Source organism: Leptonychotes weddellii, chromosome 13 (assembly GCF_054177405.1).
Source record: "Leptonychotes weddellii isolate Sample4059 chromosome 13, ASM5417740v2, whole genome shotgun sequence".
In the NCBI taxonomy this organism is placed as follows: Eukaryota; Metazoa; Chordata; class Mammalia; order Carnivora; family Phocidae; genus Leptonychotes; species Leptonychotes weddellii.
Genome location: NC_138381.1, coordinates 53,639,308 through 53,666,119, shown reverse-complemented (window position 1 = coordinate 53,666,119; position 26,812 = coordinate 53,639,308). Strand labels below are relative to the sequence as shown.

At 47.6% G+C, this 26,812-nt stretch overlaps 1 protein-coding gene across 1 annotated transcript in view; it reads right to left on the bottom strand.

Annotated features, from left to right (window-relative positions):
• Positions 1 to 25,810, bottom strand: part of APCDD1 (APC down-regulated 1) — a 33,281-nt gene extending 7,471 nt beyond the window's left edge. Inside the window, exons 1-3 of the mRNA XM_081801594.1 lie at positions 25,370 to 25,810; positions 12,350 to 12,533; positions 8,919 to 9,450 (exon numbers count right to left, since the gene is read on the bottom strand). Of these exons, the coding sequence (XP_081657720.1) occupies positions 8,919 to 9,450; positions 12,350 to 12,533; positions 25,370 to 25,427 (774 nt within the window). The 5' untranslated portion in view covers positions 25,428 to 25,810. The remainder of the gene's footprint in view (positions 1 to 8,918; positions 9,451 to 12,349; positions 12,534 to 25,369) is intronic.
• Between the last annotated feature and the right edge of the window lie 1,002 nt (positions 25,811 to 26,812).

Below are 26,812 nucleotides of genomic sequence, written 5' to 3'. Positions count from 1 at the left end.
CATTTTTTGGCTACTGTGAATGATGATGCTATGAGCATATAGGTGTAGTCTATTTAAGACCCCACTTTCAATTCTTTTGGGCACACACTCAGAAGTGAAATTTCTGGCTCATACCATAATTCTGTGTTTAACTTTTGGAGGAACCACCACCATACTGTTTTTCCACAGCAGCTGCACCATTTTACATTCCTACCCACGGTGCACCTTTAAAGGTTCCAGTTTCTCCACATCCTTGCCAACAACTATTTTTTTCTCTTTTTGATAATAGCCAATCAAATGGGTAGAGTGTGATATCACACTGTAGTTTTGATTTGCATTTCCCTAATGATTAGTGATCTGGAGCATCTTTTCATGTGCTTCCGGGCTATTTGTATATCTTCTCTGGAGACATGTCTATTCAAGTCCTTTGCCCATTTTTTAATAGGGTTGTTTTTCTTGTTATTGTTGAACTGACTAGTAACCTGTTATAACAACTCTTGAGCAGGCATGAAGAAACCAAGATGTCATAAACATGGGTGGGATTTTTGGCCTCTCCGTAGATACTGTCACCAAGTGGACAGGTTTAGCCATGGTTAGGTAAGGGGGAACCTCTCTGTTGTATGGACAGATTTTTAAAAAATCTAATTTGTGCTCTTGATTCTAACCATCCTTGGCTGGAATAAAACTTGAAAGACCTATAGGAACAATTATGTGGAAGCAGAAATTAAGGCCCATATACTGGCTGTCCAGTTTCTCTTTCGGGATGCTTTTCTTAAACAGCAGCTTTTCGGGGCGCCTGGGTGGCTCAGTCAGTTAAGCGTCTGCCTGCAGCTCAGGTCATGATCTCCGGGTCCTGGGATCGAGCCCCGCATCGGGCTCCCTGCTCAGCGGGGAGCCTGCTTCTCCCTTTGCTTGCTGTTCCCCCTGCTTGTGCTCTCTCTCTCTTGCTCTGTTTCAAATAAATACTTAAAAAAATAAACAGCAATTTTTCAAAAAGAATAAATGGGAAGAGTTTTTCGTCATTAAGAGTGATGTGTACTCTGAAATATTATTTGCTTTATGAAATCCCTCTCCTTTTTGGTCCCTGCTCTGATACCTAATTCTCCTCTGAGAAGCTATCCTTTTGTAGGCTGTCCCATTGGGCTTCTACCTCACTCCCTTCCCTGAATCTTAGAAAGGGCTACTTTATTTATTTTTTATTTTTTCAAAGATTTTATTTATTTACTTGACAGAGAGAGAGAGTGAGAGCACAAGCAGGGGGAGTGGCAGGGAGAGGGAGAAGCAGGCTCTTCGTGGAGCAGGGAGCCCGATGCGGGACTCGATCCCAGGACCCCAGGATCATGACCTGAGCCGAAGGCAGACACTTAACTGACTGAGCCACCCAGGCGCCCCAGAAAAGGCTACTTTAAAGTTAGGGTTTCTGTATACAGAAGATCTGAAGGTTAAAGCAGAAGGACCAGAATGTGTTTCCTTGTTGCTACTCTTTACACCAACTATAAAAAGCTTTAATTCTGAAGGAGGAGGGGAGAAAAAAAGATCCCCAAGTAATTAATTTCCTAAAAGAAAACAATCAGACTTATTCTAAAAATGAAAAATCAACCTTCAACTTCATAAGTGCGCAATGTCCTAGGCAAAGAGTGGGGTTTTGCTCACTCCGCATTCTGATTCCTGCAGGCGCCCTGGCAACACGTCAGCCACCCCCAGCTTGCACGTACAGGACATGAGTCTGAGGAAGCTCAAGTACACCATCCCCTTAGCTTTACAACCTCTCGAAGAGACCATGGGTATGCTTTACAGATGAGGCCACCAAGGCACAGAGAGATTGAATAGCATGGCCCAGATGACTTTACAAGCCAAAAGTAGAGTCTGGAACATAATTTGGTCTTGGGGCTTACTGAGTGCTAATCCCTGGCCCCAGGCTGCCCCTCGGGCTGAGAACAGATGTCTCCCTGTCAAGGACCCTGGTCCCTAGAAAAGGTCTTCCCTGGCCGATGGCTGATAGGGATTCTCCAGGCTTTCTCCTGTTCCCTGCCAACATTTATTTCTGGAGAGGTGGTTCGTCAACAACATTTGCCGACAGCATCTACTCATTTCCAGCGTCTTCCCAGAATGGAAGAAATCACTTGATATCATCTTCCCATGAACAGATCAACCAGAGAAGCAGGATGAATAAAACATTTCCTGGGCTAAAGGTTTTGCCCAAGGAGGAGGAGAAATGGCAACAGATGATGGAAACTTCCTTTCACAGAGCTTTCTTCCATGGGATAAAAAACACATTTGTGTTTCTCAGGAAGAAACCTGCCAATGACTGAAGCTGAAAGCTTTTTTTTTTTTTTTTTTTTTTTTTTACAACTGCAATTCTCCATGCATTTGATTCCATTTCTACTGTAGGTATTCCTACACATGCAGTCTTCCCGGGGCCTCTCCATTTCACTGGAGAAGAACTTCATCAAGCTCTTGGAGGCCAAGACCAGAGTACTCTCCCTTTCTCCTACTTCTCATGACATCTGGGGGAGCGCGGCAGGTATGGTGAAGGCTCACAGGTGGCGGAACGCCGTCACTGGCTATTTAACAATATGAATAGAGTAGGCCAGTGGTCATCGCAAATGAGGAAAGCTGACCGCCTTGTGGAAGGGGCCTCTCGGGGTGCCTTTCAGATCTGGGGTCGCAGGAATTTATGGACTTGGGCTCATTTTGACCACTCAGTGGGTCCTGATGATACCACTTTCAGGAGGAAGTAGAATAGCCATGGTCACACTTGTCGTGTGTCTCAAAGAGCAGCTTTCAGAGCTGCTGGAAGTGGTTGGCAGTAGCCATGAAGGGACAGGGGATGAAAGGATGATGGAAGGACACAAGAAGGGTGAGCTGCCGACGTCTCAGGCCTCACATTTGTCTCCTGACCGCTTAGTGAGACAAAAGTCAACTCAACACTGTCCTGGAGTTAAGAAGGGGCACTTGGGGGGGAGGGGGTCCCTGGGAGCAACCCTTCATTTTCGAGAAAGAGGTTTCTAAGAAGTTTAGAATCCAAGAAGTTAGCTCACAAAAGCCTTTCCAGTTTACAAAACATTAGTAAATCACACCAAAGGTAAGTTTGCTTCCACCTTGCCTATACACACACTACATACAGACTCAACAGCCAGATAGCAAGGGCCATGAGAAGCCAGTTCTTTAAAACAAAGGACTTCAAGAATGATTTCGGAAAAAAATTTCTGACTGATGTTTTTACTTGTTTGTTTCTTCCACTCCATCAATTTAAATTCAATAGTTAAAGTAGATTCATTTTAATAATGACATTAAATCTACTGTAAATCCAGAGGGGCCCTCCCCCCAGGTCTGGCCTTCTCCCCCTCCTCCACACTCCCCGCAGTGCTGGGCCGGCACCCCTGCATACTACAGGCCTACTCCAGACTTTCTGAACGGTTGACTGCCGGCACGCCTGGGCTCTCACTCAGTCCTCTGGGCTCTCTTGCCTTTTAAGGGAGGAACTGTTTACCACTTACACTGTCCCTGACAACAAGTATTTCCTGGTCGGCTAACTCCTTAAACAAAGCAACCTTGCAATTCTGTTTATCTGCTGAAATACCCTGGAGTCAAGAAATACTGAACTGTTTCCGCAAGAAAAGTGGACGCCAGCCGTTGTGGGGTGCAGCGAGCAACTACACGACACTTCACACTTAGGCCCAAATCAAAGGTCCACACAGGCAATCCTTTCCGAGTCAAGCCCCTGTCATCCAACATCCACCATCAGCTCCGTCTTCTTGAACAATGTGCACCATTTGCTGCTCTATAATAAACACCCAGCCCTGGTGAGCAGGGCCACACTTTTCTTTAGGATTCATCCCTGAGAACGCCTGGGCGGCTCAGTCGGTTAAAGCGTCTACCTTCGGCTCAGGTCATGATCTCAGGGTCCTGGGATCGAGTCCCTCGTTGGGCTCCCTGCTCAGCGGGGAGCCTGCTTCTCCCGCTCCCTCTGCTGCTCCCTCCCCCTGCTTGTGCTCTATCCTCTCTCTCAAAAAAAAAAAAAAAAAAAACCTTAAAAGAAAGGATTCATCCTTGATGTAAGACGGGCTTTTTAGGTCATGACTCCTTGAACTCCCCAGCCCTCTACCACTTCTTCTGTTCCCTGTCACCTCCACAAACCCCTCTCCTTTCCGTCCAGTGGCAGAAAGAGAAGGAAGGTGAATTCTTCCACAACCACCTTCTCCGGCTCTTCTGCCCTTACTCGTGTGACACCTGCTCACCCAGCCCCCCGGGAGCCCCGCCAAGCACATGCCTGAGGAGGGGCCCCCGTCCTGTGGCAGAGCCACCTCCTGGGGCTGGGCTGAAAAGTGCCCTGCCCGTGGCCACCTGGTCCACAGTGCCTCGGATGTCACAGATACAGAAAGTCTCACAGTTCATCTGTATTTCTCGCAGACTCTGAAAAGGCTCGGAAAGGCCAGCTCCCTCAAAATCAAATGCTCGTTCGCAGTCTACAGAGTCTACAGAATGCCAGAGAGAAAGCACATGAGCATCACCTTTTTCATTTTCAGTGCTCAGCTCCCCTTGAAAACACTTCGGTGCCTGTCTTTCTCAGATGTGCCATGAATGCGCTGGGCCAGAATATCTGAGATGCATGGCTTGGGGAAAGCTGTCTGGTTTTAGACAACCCCTTTGATTTACGACCCTGTGGCTAAATCAGTGCAGGATTTTGGAGAAAGACCAATTCCGTTTGCTTACAAGTCTGATCCTGAGGCTCTGGCATTTCCAACAACCCGGGTGATCATTTGCTTTTAATTACTATTTGATTCTACCACTGAAAGAATTCAGCTCGCTAACCCTTCAACTGCACAAAAATCTAGGCAGAGGGTGACAGCTGCCCTGATGTTAAACTCAATTGAGGGAAAGCATCTTCTTTCAGGGTTATTTTATGTGGTCTTGATTTTTCATAGTGAAGAGTGGCCAATTTCATCCTGAAAGAATCCTCCCAGCACACCTGATTCTCTTCAAACGCGATGTATTTGCCAAAGGACTCGGAACCTCACAGCAAAGCTGTATTAAGCTTAGAAAAACAAGTTGATTTAAAGTTTCTATTTTTACATGGTGTCCCGTTTCCAGAGGGGCTGAGACTAGTGGTTTCAAACTCAATTTAGCATTTAAACTAATTTTCAACCAGGTCTCTATGGACCTGCAATTAGGGGAGGCAAAGAGTTCAAAGAGGCGGGTGGTGGGGGGAGTGTGGTCTCTCCGGATGCGCTCCCAGCCCTCCTCCTTCCCGTTCCCAGTTCCCAGCGGGCAGGGAGCACCTGGGGCTCTGCCTGCGCGGACTCTGGAAAGGCACCAATGGCAAAGTCCGCTTCTTCCTTCTCAGAGCTGTCCTGGGGAAGGATCTAAAAACTTCCTGAGGACTCAGCGGCATGCTGCGTGCCAAGACATTCGACGCCAGGGACAACATTAGAAGAACAGGCCCTTTCAGCTCCCAGAGCCTTGCAGACCTCACTGGCCTTCGAAGGACACCCATGGCCACGCGGGGTGGCTGTGGAAGTGGAGGGCAGCACACACCGGCCCTGGATGCATCAGGTTTTGGCCTCCCAGCCCTGCCACCAGTTCTGGTGGTGGCCGCAGAGCTCCTCTGAGCTCAGAGCCCCAGCTTCCAAAATTTATTTTAATTTTGCATGATGACTCTGTTTGGATAATATAAGATCATGGCACAAAGTGCAAAAGGTACAAAAAAGGTATACAGTGATGAGTCATGGTCCAACTGTCCCCCAACTGTTCCCTTCCTCGGATTGTTATGTTTTTCATGTGCTCTTCCAGAAATACCGCCTCCTTTGTAAGTTCATCTTATGCTTCTTTCATTATTAGTTTCACACAATGTTATCATACTGTTCATGCTACTCTAGATCTTCTTTTTTTTTTGTATTTAACAGTATGCCGAAGGTTCTTTCCACACTTAAAATTTCTTAAATCAGGGCCTCAGGCCTAGGTTTTAGAGGGTCTACCTTTTAAGTATCTGGGTCAATGTCCTCACGATTGCCTTAGCAGGGGGGTGGAGGAGAAAATGGGAGGCGATGCTTCATGGTGAGGCATCATCAAACACTTTGAGGCCCCCGTCAATGTCATTGTCATCCCTCCAGGAGACACCTGCCCAGAAGGGCTACCTACTCTAGGAGTGGGGAGAAGGGAACTTTGGTGAACGGTCCTTTCCGATGGCAGGCAGCATTCTGCACACTAATCCAGCTGATTCTTCTATTCTTGCCACTTTACAGAAGAAACATCAAGGCTCCCCAAGGTCAGACGACACCACTAGCACCTGCAGCTGATGGCCACAGGAGAAGTGGGTTCCCGGACTGGCTACCACCTCCAAAGTCCACATTCTCACCAGCTTCTCCAGAGAGTATTCAAAAAAAAAAAAAGAGCATGTCTCCCACCTTTTTGTTTACAAAAACTCTAAGGTTGGCCTTACAACTATCATCCTTAGTCCTCATGCCAGTGGTAATAACTCACAGTCAAGACAATTTTTCCTTCAGGAACCACAAGTGTGTGCCTTTGCTCTCTCAACAGACAGGCTCTGTTCAGTGAGTCGATTGACAGCAGGAGAAATGCCTCCTACAGGCCTGGGGAGGGAGTGGGAGAGAATCTTCCAGAGTTGCAAGTCTTAGGAATACTGACTTCTCCTACTGGGCCTCCTAATGGGGCATGCCACCAGAAGATCAGAGTGAGGGAACAGATGTAAGAAAAGAAAGGTGTTAGGGTTAATATTTTTTTCTTTTCAGTCCTAAAAAGAGCCTCCGTGGGTGTCTGCAGTTGAGGAAAAGGAATCTGAACCTGAGTGTGTGCAAAGGACTAGCCCAAGGTCAGGTGTGAATAGGAGAGCGGCCAGACTCCAACCCAGGCAGCTCTGGGACGGCACCTGCCTCCTCCTGCAGCAATTCTGCCTCCTCCCTCGGACTGCCTCCTCCTTACTCAGTTCCCTGCCTCACTGTTCCTGCCTCTTGGCTGTTCGCTGCCTATTAGTGTCTCCGCTGGAGGGCGAGCAGGCATGAAAAGGACTGTGTGCTTAGCAGATCTTCATAAAGGTTCAGGGTGGGACCGGGTTGGTGCTCTTGGCTGACATCAGGTTTCTGGATTATCTGTGGGCCGTTTTTATTCATGACATTCTTACTCCCATTACTAGAGATAATTTAAAAGTTGGCTAGACTGTACTCAGAGGAAGCCAAATGTTCAGACGAAAAGCTCCTTTACCCCTCTGCTGTCTCACACCAGAGATTTGTTCAAGAGAAGAGCTGTTCAGCTGCAGTGTTCAGCACCGACTCTGGATGACGCTTCCATCTGGATTCCTATCTGGCCCCCCCAAACCACGCCCTTGCCTAGATGCCACCTATGGAGCATTATCCTCTTGATGCCTTGGCATGATGTGTGGAATGGGCACAGCTTCAGCTCCTCCACTCCCCCCCCCTCCTGAGGAGGCCTGGGGAGTCCCAGGCAGACACTGGGATGGAGGCAGGCAAGAAAGGCCACCCTCTCCCTCACTGCCCTACCTCCCCTCTTCCTCCTCAGCAAATCTGCAACCTCACAGCAGGACACAGGGGGCTGACTCCAGGGTTTGCACTCGAAGTCATGCTGTGAGCCCAGGGAGGGCTGGGTCTGGGGCCCGGGGCCCTCAGTCTGGCTTCTCCTCACACATGGGGACCGTCCCTGGTGAGGCGCATCTAGAGGAAGCAGCCTCGGCCAAGTGGGCTTCCTCAGCAGATTTCCCACAATTATAATAAAGGCGACTTTCATTACGGGAGCTCACAATAACACAGATAAACAGAAGATAACACCGAGTGGTCTTTGGCAGGGGAAGTACTCTGGGATATCTCTACCAGTCATAAATAAGCTCAAAGGACTAAGAGAAAAAAAAAAAAGATTAAAAAAATGAATAAACTATCAAACAAAAGTCATATGGGGCCCCTCATTTAGAGAGTCATTGTTGGAGAGAGGGTTCCACAGACGCCAATCCGATGGCGGCGGAGGGGGGGGTGTGGCCACTGGAGAAACCTCCCTTGACCCCCTCCCTGCACACACTCCCCAGCTCAAGCTTCTCCAACTTCTGAGGTGGAAGATCGTGTTACAGGCTGACACGGATCCTGAGCCCATGGGAAGGAAATGCTTTGTGAATTCCAAATATAATTACTGGACTATCATTCAAGAAAAGAACATTATAAGGTTTTAATTGTTTCCTGCCCCCTCCTTCCTCCCTTGTGATCACAGTGACTTTACATTTCACTTAGTTGAATGGAAAGAATGTGGGGTCTGGAGAAGGAGGTCTGGGTTCAAGTTCCAGCGCAGAACCTCACTACCCGGGTGACCTAGGGCAAAAGACAACAAGCCCATGAATCTCCGCTACCTCTCCCTTCTGCCTAAGAGGGCGGCAATATCTGCCTCAGGGGGTCGTTTTGAAGCCTGAAAGCAGTAGTGTGGGTGGGAGACTATAAGCTCTCCAGCCTACAACAGCACTGTCACTTTCCCCTCAGGCGCCTCTCCCTCTCCTCCAGGGCTGGGATCACTCCTGTTGTGGCATCTCTCCACAGTGTGGCTATAACATCTCCGAATTTCCTTTATGCTTTCCTTTCAGAATCAAAGAAGATGTTCGTGGAGTGTTAGAGCTGAGAAGAGCCTTAGGAATCTTCTAGAACCACCACCCCAGGGCCCCTAGCACACCAACAAGCCTGCCGCCATCACCCATGTCATGAGGAAAACCACAGCCCCTCACTGCAGAGCAAGTTGGCGGTGCGGCCAGGTGTCCTGACCTTGCTGCGTGTCCCTCCCTGGGCAGCCCTCCACAATCTCCCCCATGACGCAGGGTGCTTCCTCTCAGAGGTCCCTTTGGACCCCACTGCCATGCCTCCCTGTGGGTCGCTCATCTCACTTAATAAAGAACAGCCCGCAGGCCCTGAGTGCAGTCAGCGGCAGGGTACCTTGGCATTCTGCAGAGGGGGCTGATAACTGGATGGCCGGTAGAACATCCTCTGCGAGGCATCAGTGTGGATGTCCCCGAGGAAGAGCTCCTCCACCAGGCGGTCCAGGTTGTGCTGCAGGTACTGCTTCTCCACCCGGATGAGCTGCAGCTCATGCATGGCGAAGTTCACGGCCTTGGTGCACTCGCAGCCATTCTCTTCCCGCCACAAGTCGTAGGCCACGTCCTGCACCCAGGGGCCCCCAGCGGGCACGAAGCCCGGGCACGTGTGGTTCACCAGCTGGCTGAGCCTCTCGGCGACAGCCTCTGTGTGGCAGACAACCTGCACGTTGTGCAGCTGGTAGTCGGCCTCGGTGCCCCCGCGGATGATCCAGGAGGCCTGGCGCAGGCGAACCTTGCCCCGGATGACGAGGGTGTAGGTAGGGCTGGTGCACCGGTTGCCGCCATAATAGAACTGGTAGGCCTTGAAGGTGTTATTGTGGTAGAATCTGTAGGACCTTGTGATGAACTCTGGGCCCGACCTCACTTCACAGCTGAAGGGAAAAAGGGAAAGGAAGACGTTTTCAAGCCCAAAGGCACTGAGGAACAGATGCGTTGGGGTGTCAAGAAATTATGGTAATAATAACAAATGTTTACTCTGGGCCACACACTGTTTTGTGCCTGCATAGACACCAATGTATTGAATCCTCACAACAACTGAGGAGTAAAGGAGGTATTGTCTCCATTTTACAGCTGGAGAAACCAAGGCATGAGAGATCAGGGAGAGTGCCCCCAGGCCACATAACCTGAATGCAGGCAGTCTGACTCCAGGCCGTGTTCCTAATCTCTCTACACCACAGTCTTTATTCATCCTAGGAACAAGCCAAGAGAGCCCAAACCTGCCCTTCTCACTTCCACCTGGGGGCCTAACTTCAGGGAAGTGTCTTTCCGGTGGGAAGAGGGAAGAGAGTAGTGCTGGCCTATGAAGGAAGTCTCCTCATGCTAGCTTGAAAACAGCTGATCCCCTGAACACTCCTGTTCATGGACCTTGGGTACAGCAGGCAGGTGTGGGGTGTCTGCCGCTCCAAAACGGAATCTAGTCTGGGGAGGAGTCACCTAGGGGCAAGGGGAAACCCACCCTCCCATCCAGTGAGAATTAATGTTCCCTCTACTGGGGAAAAGGGTCCATTAGTGAAAGCAAAGCTAGCGGAACACAGGTAAGGGCTCCTTTTGTTTGTGCTGACTGACAAGATGACAACGACAAAGTAGTTTTTTGCTGTGGCCTTAGATCAATGCTAGATTCGTTGGCCAGAAATACTTAGACTAGGTCTACAGGGCATACATGGCCAGCAGAAACTGATCACTGCCCTACCTGGGGCCAGTTCCTGTCTCTGCAGCCCAGCCCACACCAGGGAAACGCTGGAGGGCTTCTTCAACATATCTGCCAAAGATTCTGACCTCTGTAACTCTCCACCAGATCAGAACTTCAGTTACATCATGATTTGCATCCTTCAGGTTTGGCCTTAGAACTCTGCTCGAGTCTGTGATATATGTATTATTAACAATAATTATGGTTTGAGCAGACTCAGCATGGCTAAATCAAACAGTGGAGCTGAAATCCCAAAGACCTGTTATTCTCAAAATCGGTAACATTTCCATTTTTCAGTTAACACACTGGTGAAAGGTAAACATCATCCCAAGCGGGCTCCTCCCTCTGGGAAAGGCTGTCAGTGAAGTCCAGTGCAGGCGAGTGCACAGAAGGCACTCGGCGGAACCCTGAGCCCTGCGCTCTGCAGAGAAGGTGAGAGAGGAGCCGCAAGGGTCCTCCCCCTACAAAGGAGGCCCTGTCCAGCGTGAGTGGTGAGCGGTAACTGCAGTCTGTTTATAAGGCCATGGAAGATGTGCTGCCTGGCCTCAGGGCTCAACGTATCTCAAGTCCTTGCGTACTCCACCGGGGCCACCACCCCCTCACCTAGGCCTTGTCACCTCTAGATGCACCTGCTGCAACCATCTTTTAACTGGTCACCCTCCTCTCACACTTTCTACCAGCCATTTGGTGCACTGCAGCCTGAGTGCCTTGTGTGAAAGCTGGATCATGTCTTAAGCACAGTCCTTGCTGCAAACTCTTCAGTGACTGTCCAGTTCTAACCCCAATCTGGCCAGAACTGCCCTGGAGCTGGCCCCGCCCTCCCTGGCAGCCTCATCTGGAGCTGTCCCCCCCCCAGGTCCCTATGCCCAGGTTTACGGACCTCCCCCCGCCCCACAAGGACTCCAGGTCAGTTGTTTCTCCAACCCCATCTTTGCTCGTTCTTCCAGATGGAAAGCTCTTCCCTGGGTCTTTGCATAGCTAAGGACATCCCAGCTCAAGTGTCCTTTCCTCTGGTAGCCTTTCCTGACCCCACCCCCGTCCTAAAATAAGGCCCCTGGTATTCTCCTTTAGCACCTGTTGTTTTTTACCCTCTTCATAGTACTTCTTTGTATGTTTATTTGTAAAATTCCTGAAGACAGGGACCATGATTTGTTTTGTTCACTGCTATATACACAAAATCTAGAACAGTGCTGGGCACACAGTAAATATTTGTACACTCAATAAATATGTGTTTGAATAAAATGATAAATTATTTAAAAGTACATCACATTAAGATCGTGCAAATATTTATCGTGTGGTTATTTTAAGAAACCCCATCTTTAGCGGAAAAAAAAACCACCTCTGGGTCTTCATCATCTTATAAAAATTCCTTTTTTTCTCTTCTCTGTGTGCATTTGATCCCTCCCCAAGGTACCTGGAGGCTGCAAGGGAGAAGTGATCAGATCCCAGAGTGAGTCTTGTTAATTCTCAGCAATTTAATGGGTAGGGGAAAACCTGCAGGTCTGCCTCTAGGCTATTTTTAAAAGCTCTAATGGAAGATAAGCCAGAGCTCAAACTGGGATAAATCTCAGCTCTGTAGCCTGGAAGAGTCCAAGAACTATGCCCTGGCTAGTAGAGGTAGCTTGAGTACCTTTTCACTTACTCTTAGAACCCTGAAGCCATATATTAAATTACCAGAATATGGCTAGAATATTTAGACCCTCAGAAGCTTGCAAGTCATGTTTCAGGGTTGGTGAAACACAGACTCCTAATTTCACTTGCTAATGGTTTCTTTTTATACCTGAGTGGTCCCACAGAGTTCGGTAAACAAGGACCCATTCACTCACAGCCTGTGATTAACAGTGGTACGCATCTCTGCTTTAGCTAACATTTCTACAGTCCTTAGCTCTGTTTCTTTACCGAACGGAGTTTCAAAGTGTTGCTTGGTTTTTAGTTAGAACTTAGATAACACCTGCGCCATTGAGATAGGATACAGTCTCTGTGCATCTGAGAAGCCCCCAGGAAGGCCTTCCACAGACGTGTGCTCTCCGATCCTCCCCCCCACTTCCCCGCCCCCGCCCGGGTCCAGTCCCCGGCCCTCTTACCCGGTGGACACCCAGTGGCCCTCGATTGCTGGTGGCATCTGCACAGTGATCCTCGCACCATTGTGAAGATGTTTGAGCATGTGATGGCACTGTGATTCCTTGAAAGCCCTCCAGGCACTTTTCTCTAAGGACCTGGGATGGGATCTGCTATCTGGATGAAGGAGGGCAGAACCCTCTCCCAGCCCTGAAAGAAAAGTGGAAGTTCGTTGAAAGGAGAGCTCGCAGCAGACAGGAGTCAGGCTGAGGAACTGCCTCCTTGGCAAGAAATCACTGCAAATGGGGGACGCCTGGTGGCTCGGTTGGTTAAGTGTCTGCCTTTGGCTCAAGTCATGATCTCAGGCTCCTCGCTCAGTGGGGAGTCTGCTTCTCCCTTTGCCTCTCCCCTCTGCTCCTGCTGTCTCTCTCTCAAATAAATAAATAAAATCTTTTAAAAAATTATTAAAAAAAAAGAAAAGAAATCACTGCAAGTAGGAAATGCACTCTCACCCCACCAGGCTTATCACTGTCTCTGCTCTCCTGGAGTTAACATCTCAAAGGGGGATACATCCTGGGAGACCATTTCCCAGGTGAGAAAGCCGGGAAAGCTGAGGCCCACAGAGACAACACAGGCTCTTGGGAGGTCTCTTGGCTAGTTCCTGGCAAAGGCTGAGCTCAAATCCATGTGTCTGTGCAACCGCAAATAAAATGGTGCATCTAAGTGAGCAGCTTACAGTGCAGACAAATGAATATAACAGGGGCTGAAGAGAGAAATGAACGTGTTCCAAAGCCACCCAAGGGAGGGGTAAGAAAGGGGTCAGCAGGAAGGGAGACTCATGCAGTGACACATTTAGGTGAGGAGGAGGAAGAGCATGGAGACCAGCCTCAGTGGAAGGGGAATTCTGATGGGGTGGCGAAAGGCCCAGGAATAACTCAGAGGGCTCCTAACTGACATCTGCTCCCTGGCTGGGCTCTCCGCTGCTCCCACCAAGCCATGCATCTTCTGGTTCTCTCCATCTCTGATGGACACCCTCTACAGGGCTGCCCATCAGTGGGGCGCAAGTCATATACCACCGGTGGGGGACGTGTGGGACATTTTTCCCCAATTACCTTCCCACTCCAGCCCCTCACACCCACGAAGGCAATGCTAATATAGGGTTCTAAATAAAGAATAACTACAAGAATACTACATATTTTTATTTTCCACAGGTAAAGGAATATTAGGACTAAGTTCATCTTCAGTGTAAGTAGTTTAGGTTGGCGGACCCTTAAACATGCAAAATAACCAGCAGCCCCTGTTCAGAAGAAGCCATTGCCAGCTAACTGAGTTATAATCTGAAAGCCCACTCTTCCCTTTGAGATTCACTCCTGAACACATCAATACGTCTTTATTGTGGACCTACTAAGTATTCCGCACTGTGCTAAAAAACAAAACAAAAACCAAAAAACCCTAGACAAATAGACAAAAATAAAATAAAAATATACACAAAATAAATAAAATGCACCCATCAGAACTGTACTATGAAGAGGCAATTATATATTTGGCAATCAACACCTAAATAACTTCATAGAGAAACCAGGGTTTATGGGGGATCATTTAAAAATGCAAAGTTAGACCCAGAACATGGTGATTTAGAGCAACATGGTGAAAACCTACTGGAGAAACTCAGACCCACATGTTGATAACATTCAGATATTTATAAAATATTCAGATATTTGCCATGACTCAGAAGGCTGAACTAATCTTCTGCTGAAAGTCTTTGGTACTAAGAAGACATGTGGGAACTCGGCTTCTCCTCTGAGTAAAATGCTGGCCTTGGGCTAGAGCAGCAACTTTGGATTGTTCCCTATGGATCTTAAATGAAGCGAAAGGCAACAAGGCAGAGACACCCATGAGTATGATTCAACTAAATAAAAAGCGTGAAAAGAGATTTGAAAATGAGATGATGGTGCTACGTTCAAATGAATGCAACTCACAACCAACCCCATTTAGCCCAACCAGGTGATTCGGACCCCAGCAAGAATGAGAGGAACACTAAAATTCCGAAATCCACGTCTGGTGGTGTCGGTGCTCATGGGCTCCTGGCGGTTCAGCGAGGCCCTTCCTACCAGTGGCCCCTGCTTCCATGGAGGAAAGAAGATTGCATTTCTGAGTATTCTCTCCCCATTCCTTATTCAACCCTCCCCAGTGAAGTTGTGTGTAGGATGGCAACAGGTGTGCGTGACTATGCCATTCGTCTCTTTCTGTCTGCCAAACTGGCCTCTTTTCAAAGTACAGTTCACCCTTGAACAACATGTCATATGTTTTATACGCTGTCTTCTTACAATAAAGTAAGCTAGAGAAAAGAAAATGTTATCAAGAAAATTGTAATGAAGGGCGCCTGGGTGGCTCAGTTGGTTAAGCGACTGCCTTCGGCTCAGGTCATGATCCTTGAGTCCCGGGATCGAGTTCCGCATCGGGCTCCCTGCTTGGCAGGGAGTCTGCTTCTCCCTCTGACCCTCCTCCCTCTCGTGCTCTCTGTCTCTCATTCTCTCTCTCTCAAATAAATAAATAAAATCTTTAAAAAAAAATTGTAATGAAGAGAAAATACACTTACAGTATTGTACTATCTTTATCAGAAGAAAAAATCCACATGCAAGTGGACCTACACAGTTCAAAGCTGTGTTGTTCAAGGGCCAACTGCACATGCATTTTGATCAGCGCCTACCCCTGCCACATAGTAAGGATCCTGACCCTTCAGTTGTTTGGCTATGGCACTAGGCCAGGTGGAAAGGCTGAAAAATTTGGGGGTGAACTGTTAACAATCCCACCATGGGACACTATACTGTGTCTTCTGAGTATTTATCACAGTTCTTATGTTTTCATCCCCATTTGTCTGAGACCTCTGCTGATCTCTCAGTTGGCTTTGAACTGGAGGAGGGAAACAGAGTAGTATGGATCTCTACCAATCCCAAGAGCTGTAATTATCTTGATGATGGGAAGCAGTTCCTGAATTCCCTGTTATTCAATCAAGAAATGAAAGATACTACAGCTTGCTGTCTGGTGGGTCAACTGCCTGTGTGATCAATTACAGTGTGGGCAACTTAAAAACAGATTCTAATTCAAGTTATGAAGCATTGGGAGCTGGGGAAGATTCTGCTTTAAATGTGACACTGAGCATGCGGTAAAGAATCATCATCTCCCTATCAACCAAGTTATGTTCTAAAAATTGATTTGTAAACCCCTTTACACCCTGCAAGTGCTTTCCTGTAAAGACAATAAAAGCCAGAAGGATAGTGGATATGGGTGAAGTCTCTGGAGCTAGGCTGTGCGAGTCTGAAACTGGATCCACCACTTAAAGCATTTCATCAAATCCAAGAATTCACGGATTGTGACGGTGAAGATGCATCATTATTTTACTACCAGTGACAAAAACACTTGCAGCTCAACGATGCCTACACAACAGTCCCGCGATCCCCCTGCATCCTGCACAGCAGTGCCCGACTGCTCTGACGTTGCTTTTATCTGTTCAAAGAGATTTGACAAGGTTTCTTGTCTTCAGTTGCAACCCTTCAAGTGTGACAGGTAAGGGGTTTGCTCTGTATGTATCTCAATAGCAAAACACGAACACAGCCACATCTTTTTGTGGGTCTTCCTTTCTATGTAATTGACTGTTGCTATGTGAGAAAATAGGGAATCGCAGTTTATTCTCCTGGTGATAAATATCTGCCTCACTGATGTCAAACTCACACTCCATGGCTCTGTTACAAGGCCACGCTGATTCTGAAGAGTGAAATTTATGAGTGAGTTATGGAGAAAATAACCAAGCACGCGTGGCTCAAACATTTATTCTATTTTCAAAACTGACCTATCTGCAACGAAACCATAGATGTGGAGTAACAAGGGGCCATATAAAGGAAGTGATGTGATGACAGTGTGAACTGCTGTGTCCAGATTCACACAGGGGAAGACTGTAGCACGCCCACATGACTGCTGCCTGCAAGCTGACAGGGCCTGGGACCCCCACAGACCAGAGGACGCACATCCACTGCAGAGATCTTAAAATAGGGGGAAAAAAGTGTATTTTCCAGTCGATGAAACACACCATTAGCGTGGTGACCTGAAACAAATGACTTAACCTCGCCAAGCTTCCGTCTACTCATCTGTAAAGAGGGGATAACATTACCCATCTCTTAGGGTTGTCTTCCTTAGCACAGACATAGTTCTCATTAAATGGGTTATTATTTTAAATAATGATTAGGCTTTTAGATCGCCTTCAAAAAGTCCTTCCCAGCCAACAGCAGAGTTAAAATAATGGTAAAAGTCAGCCAGAGCCAGGCTCCCTCTGAGCTCTGAGAAGGACAGAATGCTCAGAGTAAAGAAAGACACAGGGCTCCCTAAGTGAACTGATGACCCTGACGCAGAAGGGGGTAGGACCCAAAGCGCTGGGCTCTGTGGTTGTTGACAAGTTCTACTCAGTTTAACAAATACCTATTCACTCTTACTTTGTATATTTTAGGAGCCGGAAGCATGAAGAAGAATGAAAGTAAGTTTTTCTGACCTTGAGGCTCTCAAGGACTCACTGGCCTGAATGTCAAAGAACAAGGGTGGAGATGATGAAGGAGGGTTCTGGGAAGGAAGCTGGGAGTTCAAAGGCAGAGGAAGAGGGAGTGGTGGTCAGAATTTGCATGGGTCGTTCATAAGGCCAGTCACACAGGAAGGGAGCCTACAGTGATGCTTTTTAACCAGGGGTGGAAGAAATAAAATCCCAGAGCCACCAATACACCAATCATTCGAAAGCAGGCAAAAGATCATTACGTCACTCGGGTTTCTAGAGACAAATCTCCACTTGGCCATCGCTCTTACCGGACAACGAGCACAGGTCACAGAAAATGGCAAGACTGTCAGGGCAGAAGAGCAGCAGCATGGGCAGCCAGGTGGAGGAGAACTCTACAGTTAGCACGGCTCTTCGGCATACAGTGAGTTAGGGTTTGCACTTGAGGCCGATACTATATTCTTAGGGTGGAAAAAATGGGATTGGTTCCCTTTCTATCTCTGCCCTTCGAGCACCCATCACCTTGGTGGGAACAAAATTAAATGGGACATGTGAAAGCCGGAGCTGCTGTACAATCGGAGAAACTTGTCTCTTAGGTTTTCAGTCAATTGCTAACAGTGGTCTCCAATATTTACTTGGCTTGTCTGGTGGAGAAACTCTGGTTGACCTTCTCGTGAGTGCTACTTCTATGAAATGGCTTTTAGAATTAAAAGATCATTTGAAGCACCAAGTCTACCTGCAGGAGAGGTCAAGATGAACAGCTTTCCTTATCCCCCAAGACTTCTGTCTCAGGATCGCCCATGGCGTGCCCTCCAAGGAAACCAGCCTTAGACTTCTGGTCAACCCAGGGACCCCTGTGTTCACTGCATCGCTCAGAGCATGTCAACTCCAGTTTGGGATTGAAACTAGCAACTCATTCATTCAAACCATCAGAAAGGTTCTGAAGGGCCAGGCTCTGTTCTGGACATGGAAGCTACAAACATTATACCCTGAGGGAGTCTCAGTTGGGCCAGAAACCAGACCCCCAAGTGGGCTTGTAGAGGGACTCATAGGACAGAGAGAGCAGGGCTCTGAATTCATCCTTGGAAGGTTCATGGAGGGGCAACCATGCCTTGAATGCTGAATGGAAGTGATCTGGGCAGAGTATACAGCATATTCAAACATAAAGAGGTAGACAGGAGGGGTTCACGTAGGAGGAACTGGGCCAGGCTCAGGGAGGGGGACCACAGGGTGGCCCACAACAGAGAAACAGAAGAAGAGAGGCAGGGCCATGATCAAGATTACCATGTAGCATGCTGAGGGTGCATTTCACTGGAAAGGTTAAGAAAAACCACCAAAAGATGTTATGCAGTGTAAGAGCACAATAGGAATTCCATTTTGGGAAGACCACTTTTCCCATTTTCGGAGGTATGGGAAGCAGATGGGAAACAGGCAGATCCATTCTGACACTTCTGTGATGATGGCTCAGCATACCATTTTTGCCTGAATAAATGAGAAAGATAAGAGACGGGAACCACTCTGGACAAACAGAGTAAATCTCTTTTGTAGTCTCTCAGTTTTTTGTCCTGACCATCTTATGCATATTGTGGAGAAGGTATATAAGAAGTTATAGTCAAAGAAAGGAAAGGGGAGGGAAGGGAGGGAGAGAGGAAAGTAGGAACGAATACTAATTTAGGACTACATCTGAAAAGACACTTGAGCAAAATATTTATATGTCCTACTTTAATCTTACATTGTGTAAATCTGTCATCCTGGTACTTGGCAATGCAGTACTCAGGGGTGGCAACTATTCGAATAGCTGCTGTCTGAGTATCCCTATTATTTATAATATATCTGCTTGCTATATATAACAACTTTTTAAAACCCCCATTTAATTGGACTACCCATGTAACGAAGTGTTGACTAATCACAACAGCTGGTTGTTGAAAATTCTGCCATTGTATGTTGAATGCAATTGACATTTATGGTCGTTCTTTGATAATTCAGGTTCTCAAAGTGGCTCAAGGTCATTATTAGGAACATCGGTCCCTGTAGGATGGTACTCTGGATACAGAGATACTGGAGTGAACAGGTAACAACTCTGTTTAAGCCATGAAAGGTTTTTTCCTCATTTTTTATAAGCTGATGAAGTCTGTGTGTGGGAGTGCAGGTACAAAGAACATCAACATTTTGGTTAACTGAGGATTCTAGATATTTTGCTTAACTGAGAAGATTAGTTAGCTGGGTTCTTCTACTAAGATTTTGCTATAAATGAATCCAAGGAAAAGAGTATCTCAAAGGATTAAAAAACCACCACCATCCAGTAAGAAAGTGACTGTGAATTTGGTCTTCAGGGTGGCTTGGGGTAGGTCATCCAATATGCGCCTTTTACTTGTATCAAAGTAAAAATTACAATAATGATAATAACTAAAGTTTGTGTAACACTTAACAATTTACTTTATGCATATGCTATCTCATTTATCAAATGCCAGTTACTACCTCGGTACAGAAAGTTACAAGCAGAGAACCACTCTTTAATGTGAAGTGTTCTATAAACGGCCAGTCCATGACACCAAATAAGCTGGAAGCTCTCCATAGCACTGTTCCCTGTCCAGGAGAGTGGTGAATTAGGAAAAGGACTTCACCATAAAATGGTCTCCAAGACTGGGGGTCCCAGGGCCTGGGCTCAGATAAAATTATGATGACAAGTGGGTATTTCTTTCAAGTAAGTGTGGGAGAAAATAGTAGACTTCGGAAGGAAATTATTCACTTGTTGAAAAAAATTAATTCCTAAAGGCTTTACGGTATTATTTTACAGGTTACCACTTCTAGAGAACTAAACGAGATCCTGGAGCTCTGGAAGGTTTATTCACATGCATGCGTGCGCATGAGTGATTTACTCCCAGGAAGTAACAGTAATCCAAAATGACTGCAGAATGACCTTAACCACTATCATAATTGTAAAGTCTACAGTTCAGATACTGAAAACTCTCAATGGTATCAATAAAAAAAACAGATTTCCCGAAATGAAAGGAAGCATAGAGTTGGCCATTTATGTAGAGATTGACACCCTAAATCCAAAGCCCGCGTGTGTGACCAGATGACTGTTTACACCACTGAATTCACCAGATTATGCATTCAGAAAGCAGTCCTTAGCATAGTTGTCAAAGGGAATGAATATACTATTTTTGCTATGGTCATCCCTAGCAAAGCTTGTTCTTAAACCCATGGTGTTTTCAGGAAGCAACCAGTCCAGGGACAGGAAGGGACTAAAGAGAAGAGCGAAGAAGGGTGGGAGACCAGGGGAGCAAGCAGCAAGTGACTACTTGCCTTCTGAAAGTCAACATTCATTCATTCACCAAATAGCTAAGTGCCTACTACATGTGAGGTTCTCGCTCGCGCATGGGCCATTGTTTTTAATGAAAGGAAACAAGAAAAGAAGGAAAGTATACTCCATGTCCAAATCCCCAATTTTTCAATAACATTTTTAAAAATTTGAATAATCTAGATACATTCCAGAGTTTCTCACCTGCCGATCGAGATCGAGAACCAAAAGTTCCAAACCATTTTACATGTAATAAAATGTAAAATTAGTGGGGAAGGAAAAAATTTTCAAGCACACTTGGGACTGACCTGAACTAATCTTTGATCAGGTCAGTCTCTATAATATGTAGTTCAATGCTTTAAAAAAATTTTTTTTAAAGGCTAAATAAGCATATGTAAAAATATTAACAATGGTTGTCTCTGGAGAGGGGCTTCTGAGTGATTCTTTTCTTGCTCATTTTGCACGCTTCTGTTTTAAATAATGTGACATGTATTACTTGGATAATCAGTGAGAAAGTATTCTCAAGTTAGAACTGGTGTGATATGTAAAAACGCAAAGCAGATAAAATGTGACTGATTAGATTAAATGCAGGTAATTACTTAGCCATGAAATTGTCCTGCCCAATTAAATAAGCAGTCATTACTGTAACTGTATGCTTTACCGTGGATTCTGCTAGATAAGCTCCAGCAGAGCTTTCCATGTGTTGGAATAAAAGCCTGTATGCATTGCAGACAAACTGGATTTTACTACCATGTGGGTAGCTATGCCTACCAAGCTCTTCTTTTTATTTCCAAATTGTTTTTTGAGATAAAAGCTGAAAGAGCTGCTCTTGCCAATCTTTAAACGTTTTTATCTAAAAGTATTTTTCCCTTTATGAGAAATATAATAAAATCAAGATTTCAAATTCCTGGCTCCACTCAACCAAAGCTGCAAATGAGGTAATTTTCTGTCATTTTCTTCTAATGCCACAGTCCCCAGGCTAGACACTGGGGTTGAACCACAAACTGCACAATTTGCATGTTGCGTCCGTAGTTCACTGCTGCTGCCACACCCATGCTCTTCAGCACGGTTGTGCGTGCGTGTGTGTGTGTGTGTGTGTTTGGTGGGATTCTCAGCAGGGAAAGCACTACAGTCACCCAGAGCATGCCATCCTCCCCGCTCTGGGGCCCTGCAACAAGCTTTCCTCCCTCACCCGTTGATATTCTTTGGGGATCTGCAGGAAAGGGAGTATGCACCTCCTCACAGCTCCTGTCCTTGGCATGCGGGGGTACTTGGCACACAGTAGGGCCTCATAAACGTACTTGCTGAATGAATGAAAGTGGAAAACCCTTACCAAACAGAATACCCTTAATAATTTTAGGGTGTCACACTATCATTTCTCTAACCTTGATACCTATCACATGACTTTCCAGAATAATTCTATTCCCATAAGGACCCTAACACGTAAAATCTTGACACAGTAAGAAGGCTTGTGTGAATGACGACGGCAGGGTCTTCACTTCAACGCTACACACCAGGGTCTATTGAAGACACGTCCTGCTGTGTGAGCTTTCAGCAGATGTATACAATCACTAACATAGCTTTTCATGTCTCTAGTCTTAAATGTCTTATGCTTCACTTTAATTGATTATATCAAGTTGTCATCAGTCTGTCCCTAAACAGTATGTAATTACACAGTCGTATCATCCACTTAAGGTTTAGTTCTCTTCTCATTTGGGGAGAAAAAGAATGAACACGGCTCCTATAGATGTGCCTAGCCACATGTCTGAAGCACATCAACTGATTCTGCAAGAGAATATTTAACACCTAAGACCCTTGCTCCTTGTTATGTACCAATGAGTCATATTTCTTTTCAAGATTTCATTTTATGACCAAGGGGGAGAGGGTGCAGGAAACACAATGGTTTCTTGGTTACAAAAACTGTCTTCTTCAGTAAAACGGTATTTCAAAGATTCCTATTTTACCCTATATAAGTGTTTCATCCGATTTTGTTGGATAAGCTCTCACTTGGAAATTTACAGGGTTTTTTTTTTTTTTTCATTTTGCTAGAATATGCTTGAATGAAAGGGAATAGCTCAAAAGTGCCTTCCCTTTCAGAAAAGTCAACTAATTCTACACAAATAAACAGCACAGAGGGATAGAACATCTCCCCCAACATCAGTTCCAAAACTTAAAATCAAATCTTTCCATTAGCAAGGAGAGTCCGCACTTTGCTGTGCATTAAAGCACCACTTATTCTGGAATACCTCATGCTAATCTGTGTTTCTGGAGCCGAATGATTTTTGTGGCTTTTCATCTAAGCAAAGAAAACAGTGATAATGGACATCTTCCAGCTGCATACCTCCATGACATTCAATAGGTTTTATTTGGATTAAGAAATTCAATTGTTTTCAAAGGTTGAAGGAGAGGAAAGTAAAATTGACACGTATACTTTCATGCCATTAAATTTTGAACTTGAGTCCTGCCCTACACTTACAGTTTAAAAAACAGCAAAAACAAACAACAGGCTCAAGTCTAGCCAGAGCCTAATTTACTCCCCAGTAGGACATAGGAGTGATTTATGATTTGCAATTAGTAGAAATAAAAGTAACCAACAAACTGAGCAAAGACTGGAGGCCAAACATCATAGTTTCTATGTCATCCTTACACAGAATCTTCATAAAGGCCTTGTGTACTTTTTAATCTTATTAATGTGACTTGCTACTATAGGAATCTATAAATGATGTCTGAAACTACACTTATTAAAGTTTGTCACAAACACACTCCTAACCCCCAAAATCTGTTGTTACCAAAACTGCTACCATAAATAGACAAATAGTGTCCTATGTTTAGTAAAATAAGATGCCTAGGTATCAGGAAAAAAATCATTAAGCCATTCTAAGAAGATTTCGACTCATAACTATTAAAATATATGATCAAGCTCATCTGTTGCTACAGAATTTTTAAGTGTTTGTAAAACCTCCGACTATAGAGTAGGACACGTTCATCAAGCCATTCTCTTGGGTTAAGATGGTTAATATCCATTTTCAGTTAAAACTACTTCAATCGGGGAAAATCAGGAGGAAAAAAGGGAAAAGGAGAATACTCAATTATTTCCTGGTGCTTTACATTATCCTAATGAATTATGACAAGCCTTTCTTAAATCCCAAGGATTTATACATTGAACAACCATTCCATCTGTTTATTTTTTTATGCTAGAGTCCAACACTCCCTGCAGGATCCAAGTGGATCTTTGAGCAACGGCAGCGTTAATAATTTTGCCATTGCAGACTCACTTTGAAATTGGATAATTTTTTGCAGGGTATCCATGCCATCCAATTACAATTTGCAAACGCCTTTTTTCTCTTATATCCTCTTCGTCACACACGTATAGGCACACACACATGCACAGGGTCTGACCCCCCACCGGCCCCCCTCTGGGTTATAGTGCAGACTGCCCCCTTCCTTCCTTCCGCCACAAGGTTCTCCCAGCACAACCCGGTCTGGGTAAATCTCTTATCCCAAGAAATTCAGGCCAACACAGACTCAAATTGGGAGATTTAGGGCTATACTCACAAGGATTTACTGGGGCTTTTATTACCAACTATTAGTTATTATCCCAGCTTGGACTAGCTGGTAGCCTAGGAAGTATAATTTATAATTATAACACCCACCTCTGAAAGGAGGGAGAAAGCGTTGGGAATAAGCTGGTCCAAGCTGCACTTCTGAGGCCCACTTTTGCAGTCCAAAATGCAAAAAAAATCCTGTTTATGCCAAATTTTCAAGTAATTTCTCATTTGAAAGATCCTGCCATTTTTGTTTGCAGATATTACAACAGATTTTTTTAAGGGGACAATTCTCTCTGTTTCATCTCTCTCACCCTCTTTCTTCTGGTGTGTGTGGCAGCTGCTGTTTGATCTGCTCATTGGCTCTGATTTGTTTCATGTTTCAGCCAAAGATTAAAACTGCTCTGTAATTCTAAGCAGATGGGCCTAGGAGTGCAACCCTGTAATTATACCTTCTCTCTTTGGCCCTCAAACTGCAAGCCTTCCATTCTGACTTCTAAAGTCTGGGATCACTGGGGCTCAATGGACACACCTTGGCAATCAGGCAGGTCTGGCCCCACCAGGCACCTTAGCGGCCTGCAGTGCTCAAGCTGTCTGCCCTGAAGCCGGGCGACAAAGAAAAGAGCCACTTACACAGCTCCCGGGCTCGTGCCTTCCTAGATCACGCAGGGTGGGGGGTGCAGGGGGGTGGGGTGGGGGTCACAGCCTGGTCTGCAGTGCTAGCTACAATGCATCAATGCACTGTGAAGCTCCACCAAGAGCTGCGGGTCCTGCTCAGAAACTGACGGTCCTTGAGGGTGCTCATCTGACCTGCAGGGATTTTGGAGGCTTGGTGGTGTGGAGGCAGGAGAGCCATGCTCCCGGTGGAGACGCTCTGCTGAAATGTCAGGTGTCCACCATTTGGGAAAGTTCACTCAGGATTTCTGAATCAGCACATGTTCTGCCACCGCCCGCAGCAAGGATCAACACCAATCTACCACAAAATCTGCCTTATTTTTCTCAGTGCAATTCCTGGAACTCTGTGAAAGAGCTGGGGTTTTCTAGCTAAGGGTTTACGGAGCCCCCGAGGAAATGTGGCCCATGAGGCGCAGAAACAAAACCATCAAGCAAGAGTCTGATGGAAACAGGGTGTCCAGTTCCGGAGAACCTTCGGAGACCGGTTTTCATGATTACATCTTGGGGTGTTAAGAGTCCCCTGCTCCTTGCGACTGCACCCAGTCCACTTGGGGCGAGAGCCCCATCACCACACCTTCAGCAAACACTACTCCTCTCCGAGGGCACAGAGAAACGCGCGCGGGCTGTTTTTCCCCTTAAACGACCACAGTTTCGCTTTACAGCCCCACAAAACCTTGCACCACATCAAGAGCCCCTCCGGCAAACACTCTTGACACGTTGGAGACCGGATCGCGGAGCCCGCGATTTCATGACAGTCTGTACTTTGAAACTCCAACAGGACAGAAAAGTTTTCCCTGGAACTTGATGCAATCCATTCAGGAGCTAAAAAGTGTCTCTGTGTGAGCTCTGCACCCTTCAGAAAGCAAGCTCCAGCCGCAAACCAGCTCCGGGCGCCGCCGGGGAACCCGCGAGCCCCCTCTCCCGGGGCCGGGCAGGGGGAGCAGCGGCTGCGCCCGGGTTCCCCGGCGCCCGCGCAGGAACTCACCGTGAAGCAGGAGGGCCGGGAACAGGTACGCGAGCAGGAGGCGGCACAGACCGGACATCTCCAGTCCTCCTCCGGGACCGCCCGAGCCGCCCGCCGTCCAGGGACGCCGCTCCCCGGGAACGGCCGCGGCGCCGCGCGCGCTCTGTCCCCCCGCCTCCAGCCCGGAGGACGCGACGAGGCGGCGGCGCGGCGACACCGGCGGCCGGCCCAGGCCCCGCGCGTCAGGCGGCCGCGGCGCGCCCCATGCCCGGGGGGCGCGGTGCGGGGGCTGCGGGGCGCGCGCTCGCTGGGCGCCTTCGGGCCCCGCGCGCCCGGCCCGGCCCTGTCCGCGCTCCCGGCCTCCCGGCACCCGGGCCCTCTGCGTCCCTCCCCGGCCACCGCCGCCGCCGCGCGCGCCGCTCCGTGCTGCAGTGGCCGCCACCGCCGCCGCAGCTGCAGCGTCTCTTCATATTTCCCGAGCGCCGCCGGCGGGGCTGCCGGGCCGCGGGCCGGGGGAGGGGCCGGGGGAGGAGTCGGGGCGGTGACGCCGCGCCACCGCCTCCCGGGCCGCCGCCGGGGGCCGGGGGCGCGGAGACTTGAAAGGGCGCGTGGGGCACCGCCTCTCCCGCCTCCCTCTCCAGCCTCCTCCCCTGTCCTCCGCTCCAGCCCCTTCTCCTCCTCCCGCCTCCTCCTCCCTCTCCCTCCGCGCCTCCGCCCCCTTCCTTCCCCTCCCAGTTCTTAACCTCCTCCCTCCCGCCAGCATCCCCCTCTCCCAGCCCGGGGCTCGGTGCCCCTTTCTCTCCTCCCCCTCGGCCGCCGCGCCCTCGCCGGCCAGGAAAGAGGTGCCCTTCGGCCTCCCGGCCTCCACCCTGGGGAACTCTGGACCCTTTCTCATCCCTCCGCGGGGGTGGAGGCACCACTTGTGAAAGGTGTTCCGAAAAGGGGTGGGGGGCGCTGCAGGGCTGGGGGACTCGTGGAGGGGGTCCGAGAAAAGTCCGCTTGCAAGGATTGGAGTGTGTGGGTGTGTAGGCACGCGCGCGTGTCCGGGCGCAGGAGAGAAAAAGAGACAGGAGATTAGTGCAAAGAGGAGTGGAGTTTTGGAAAATTGCTCAGGGTCTGGACGCTGCAGTGCCGGCTCCCTCAGGGGTGCAGTGCGCGCCTTCGCCGACAATCTTACCCCCATGAGCAAGGAGCCCTGTCACAGGCCCCAACCTGTGAAGGGAATGGTGTAGGCAACAGGAGCTCTTGCTCTTCTTCCCCTTCCAGGAGGCAAATGACTTGTTGAAACACGGGAGAAATCTCCGAGAAACACTCGCTGTCAGTCCCCAAGAAAGTGCACCGAGGCCCCTTCTCTGGTTCCTCCTCTCTCCCAGCCCAAATCTTGATTTTTATCTGTGTTCTGTGGGCCTTTGGGTATGGTCAATTTGGGACAGTGGCTTTTAAGACGAAAGGCGGGAATGGCTT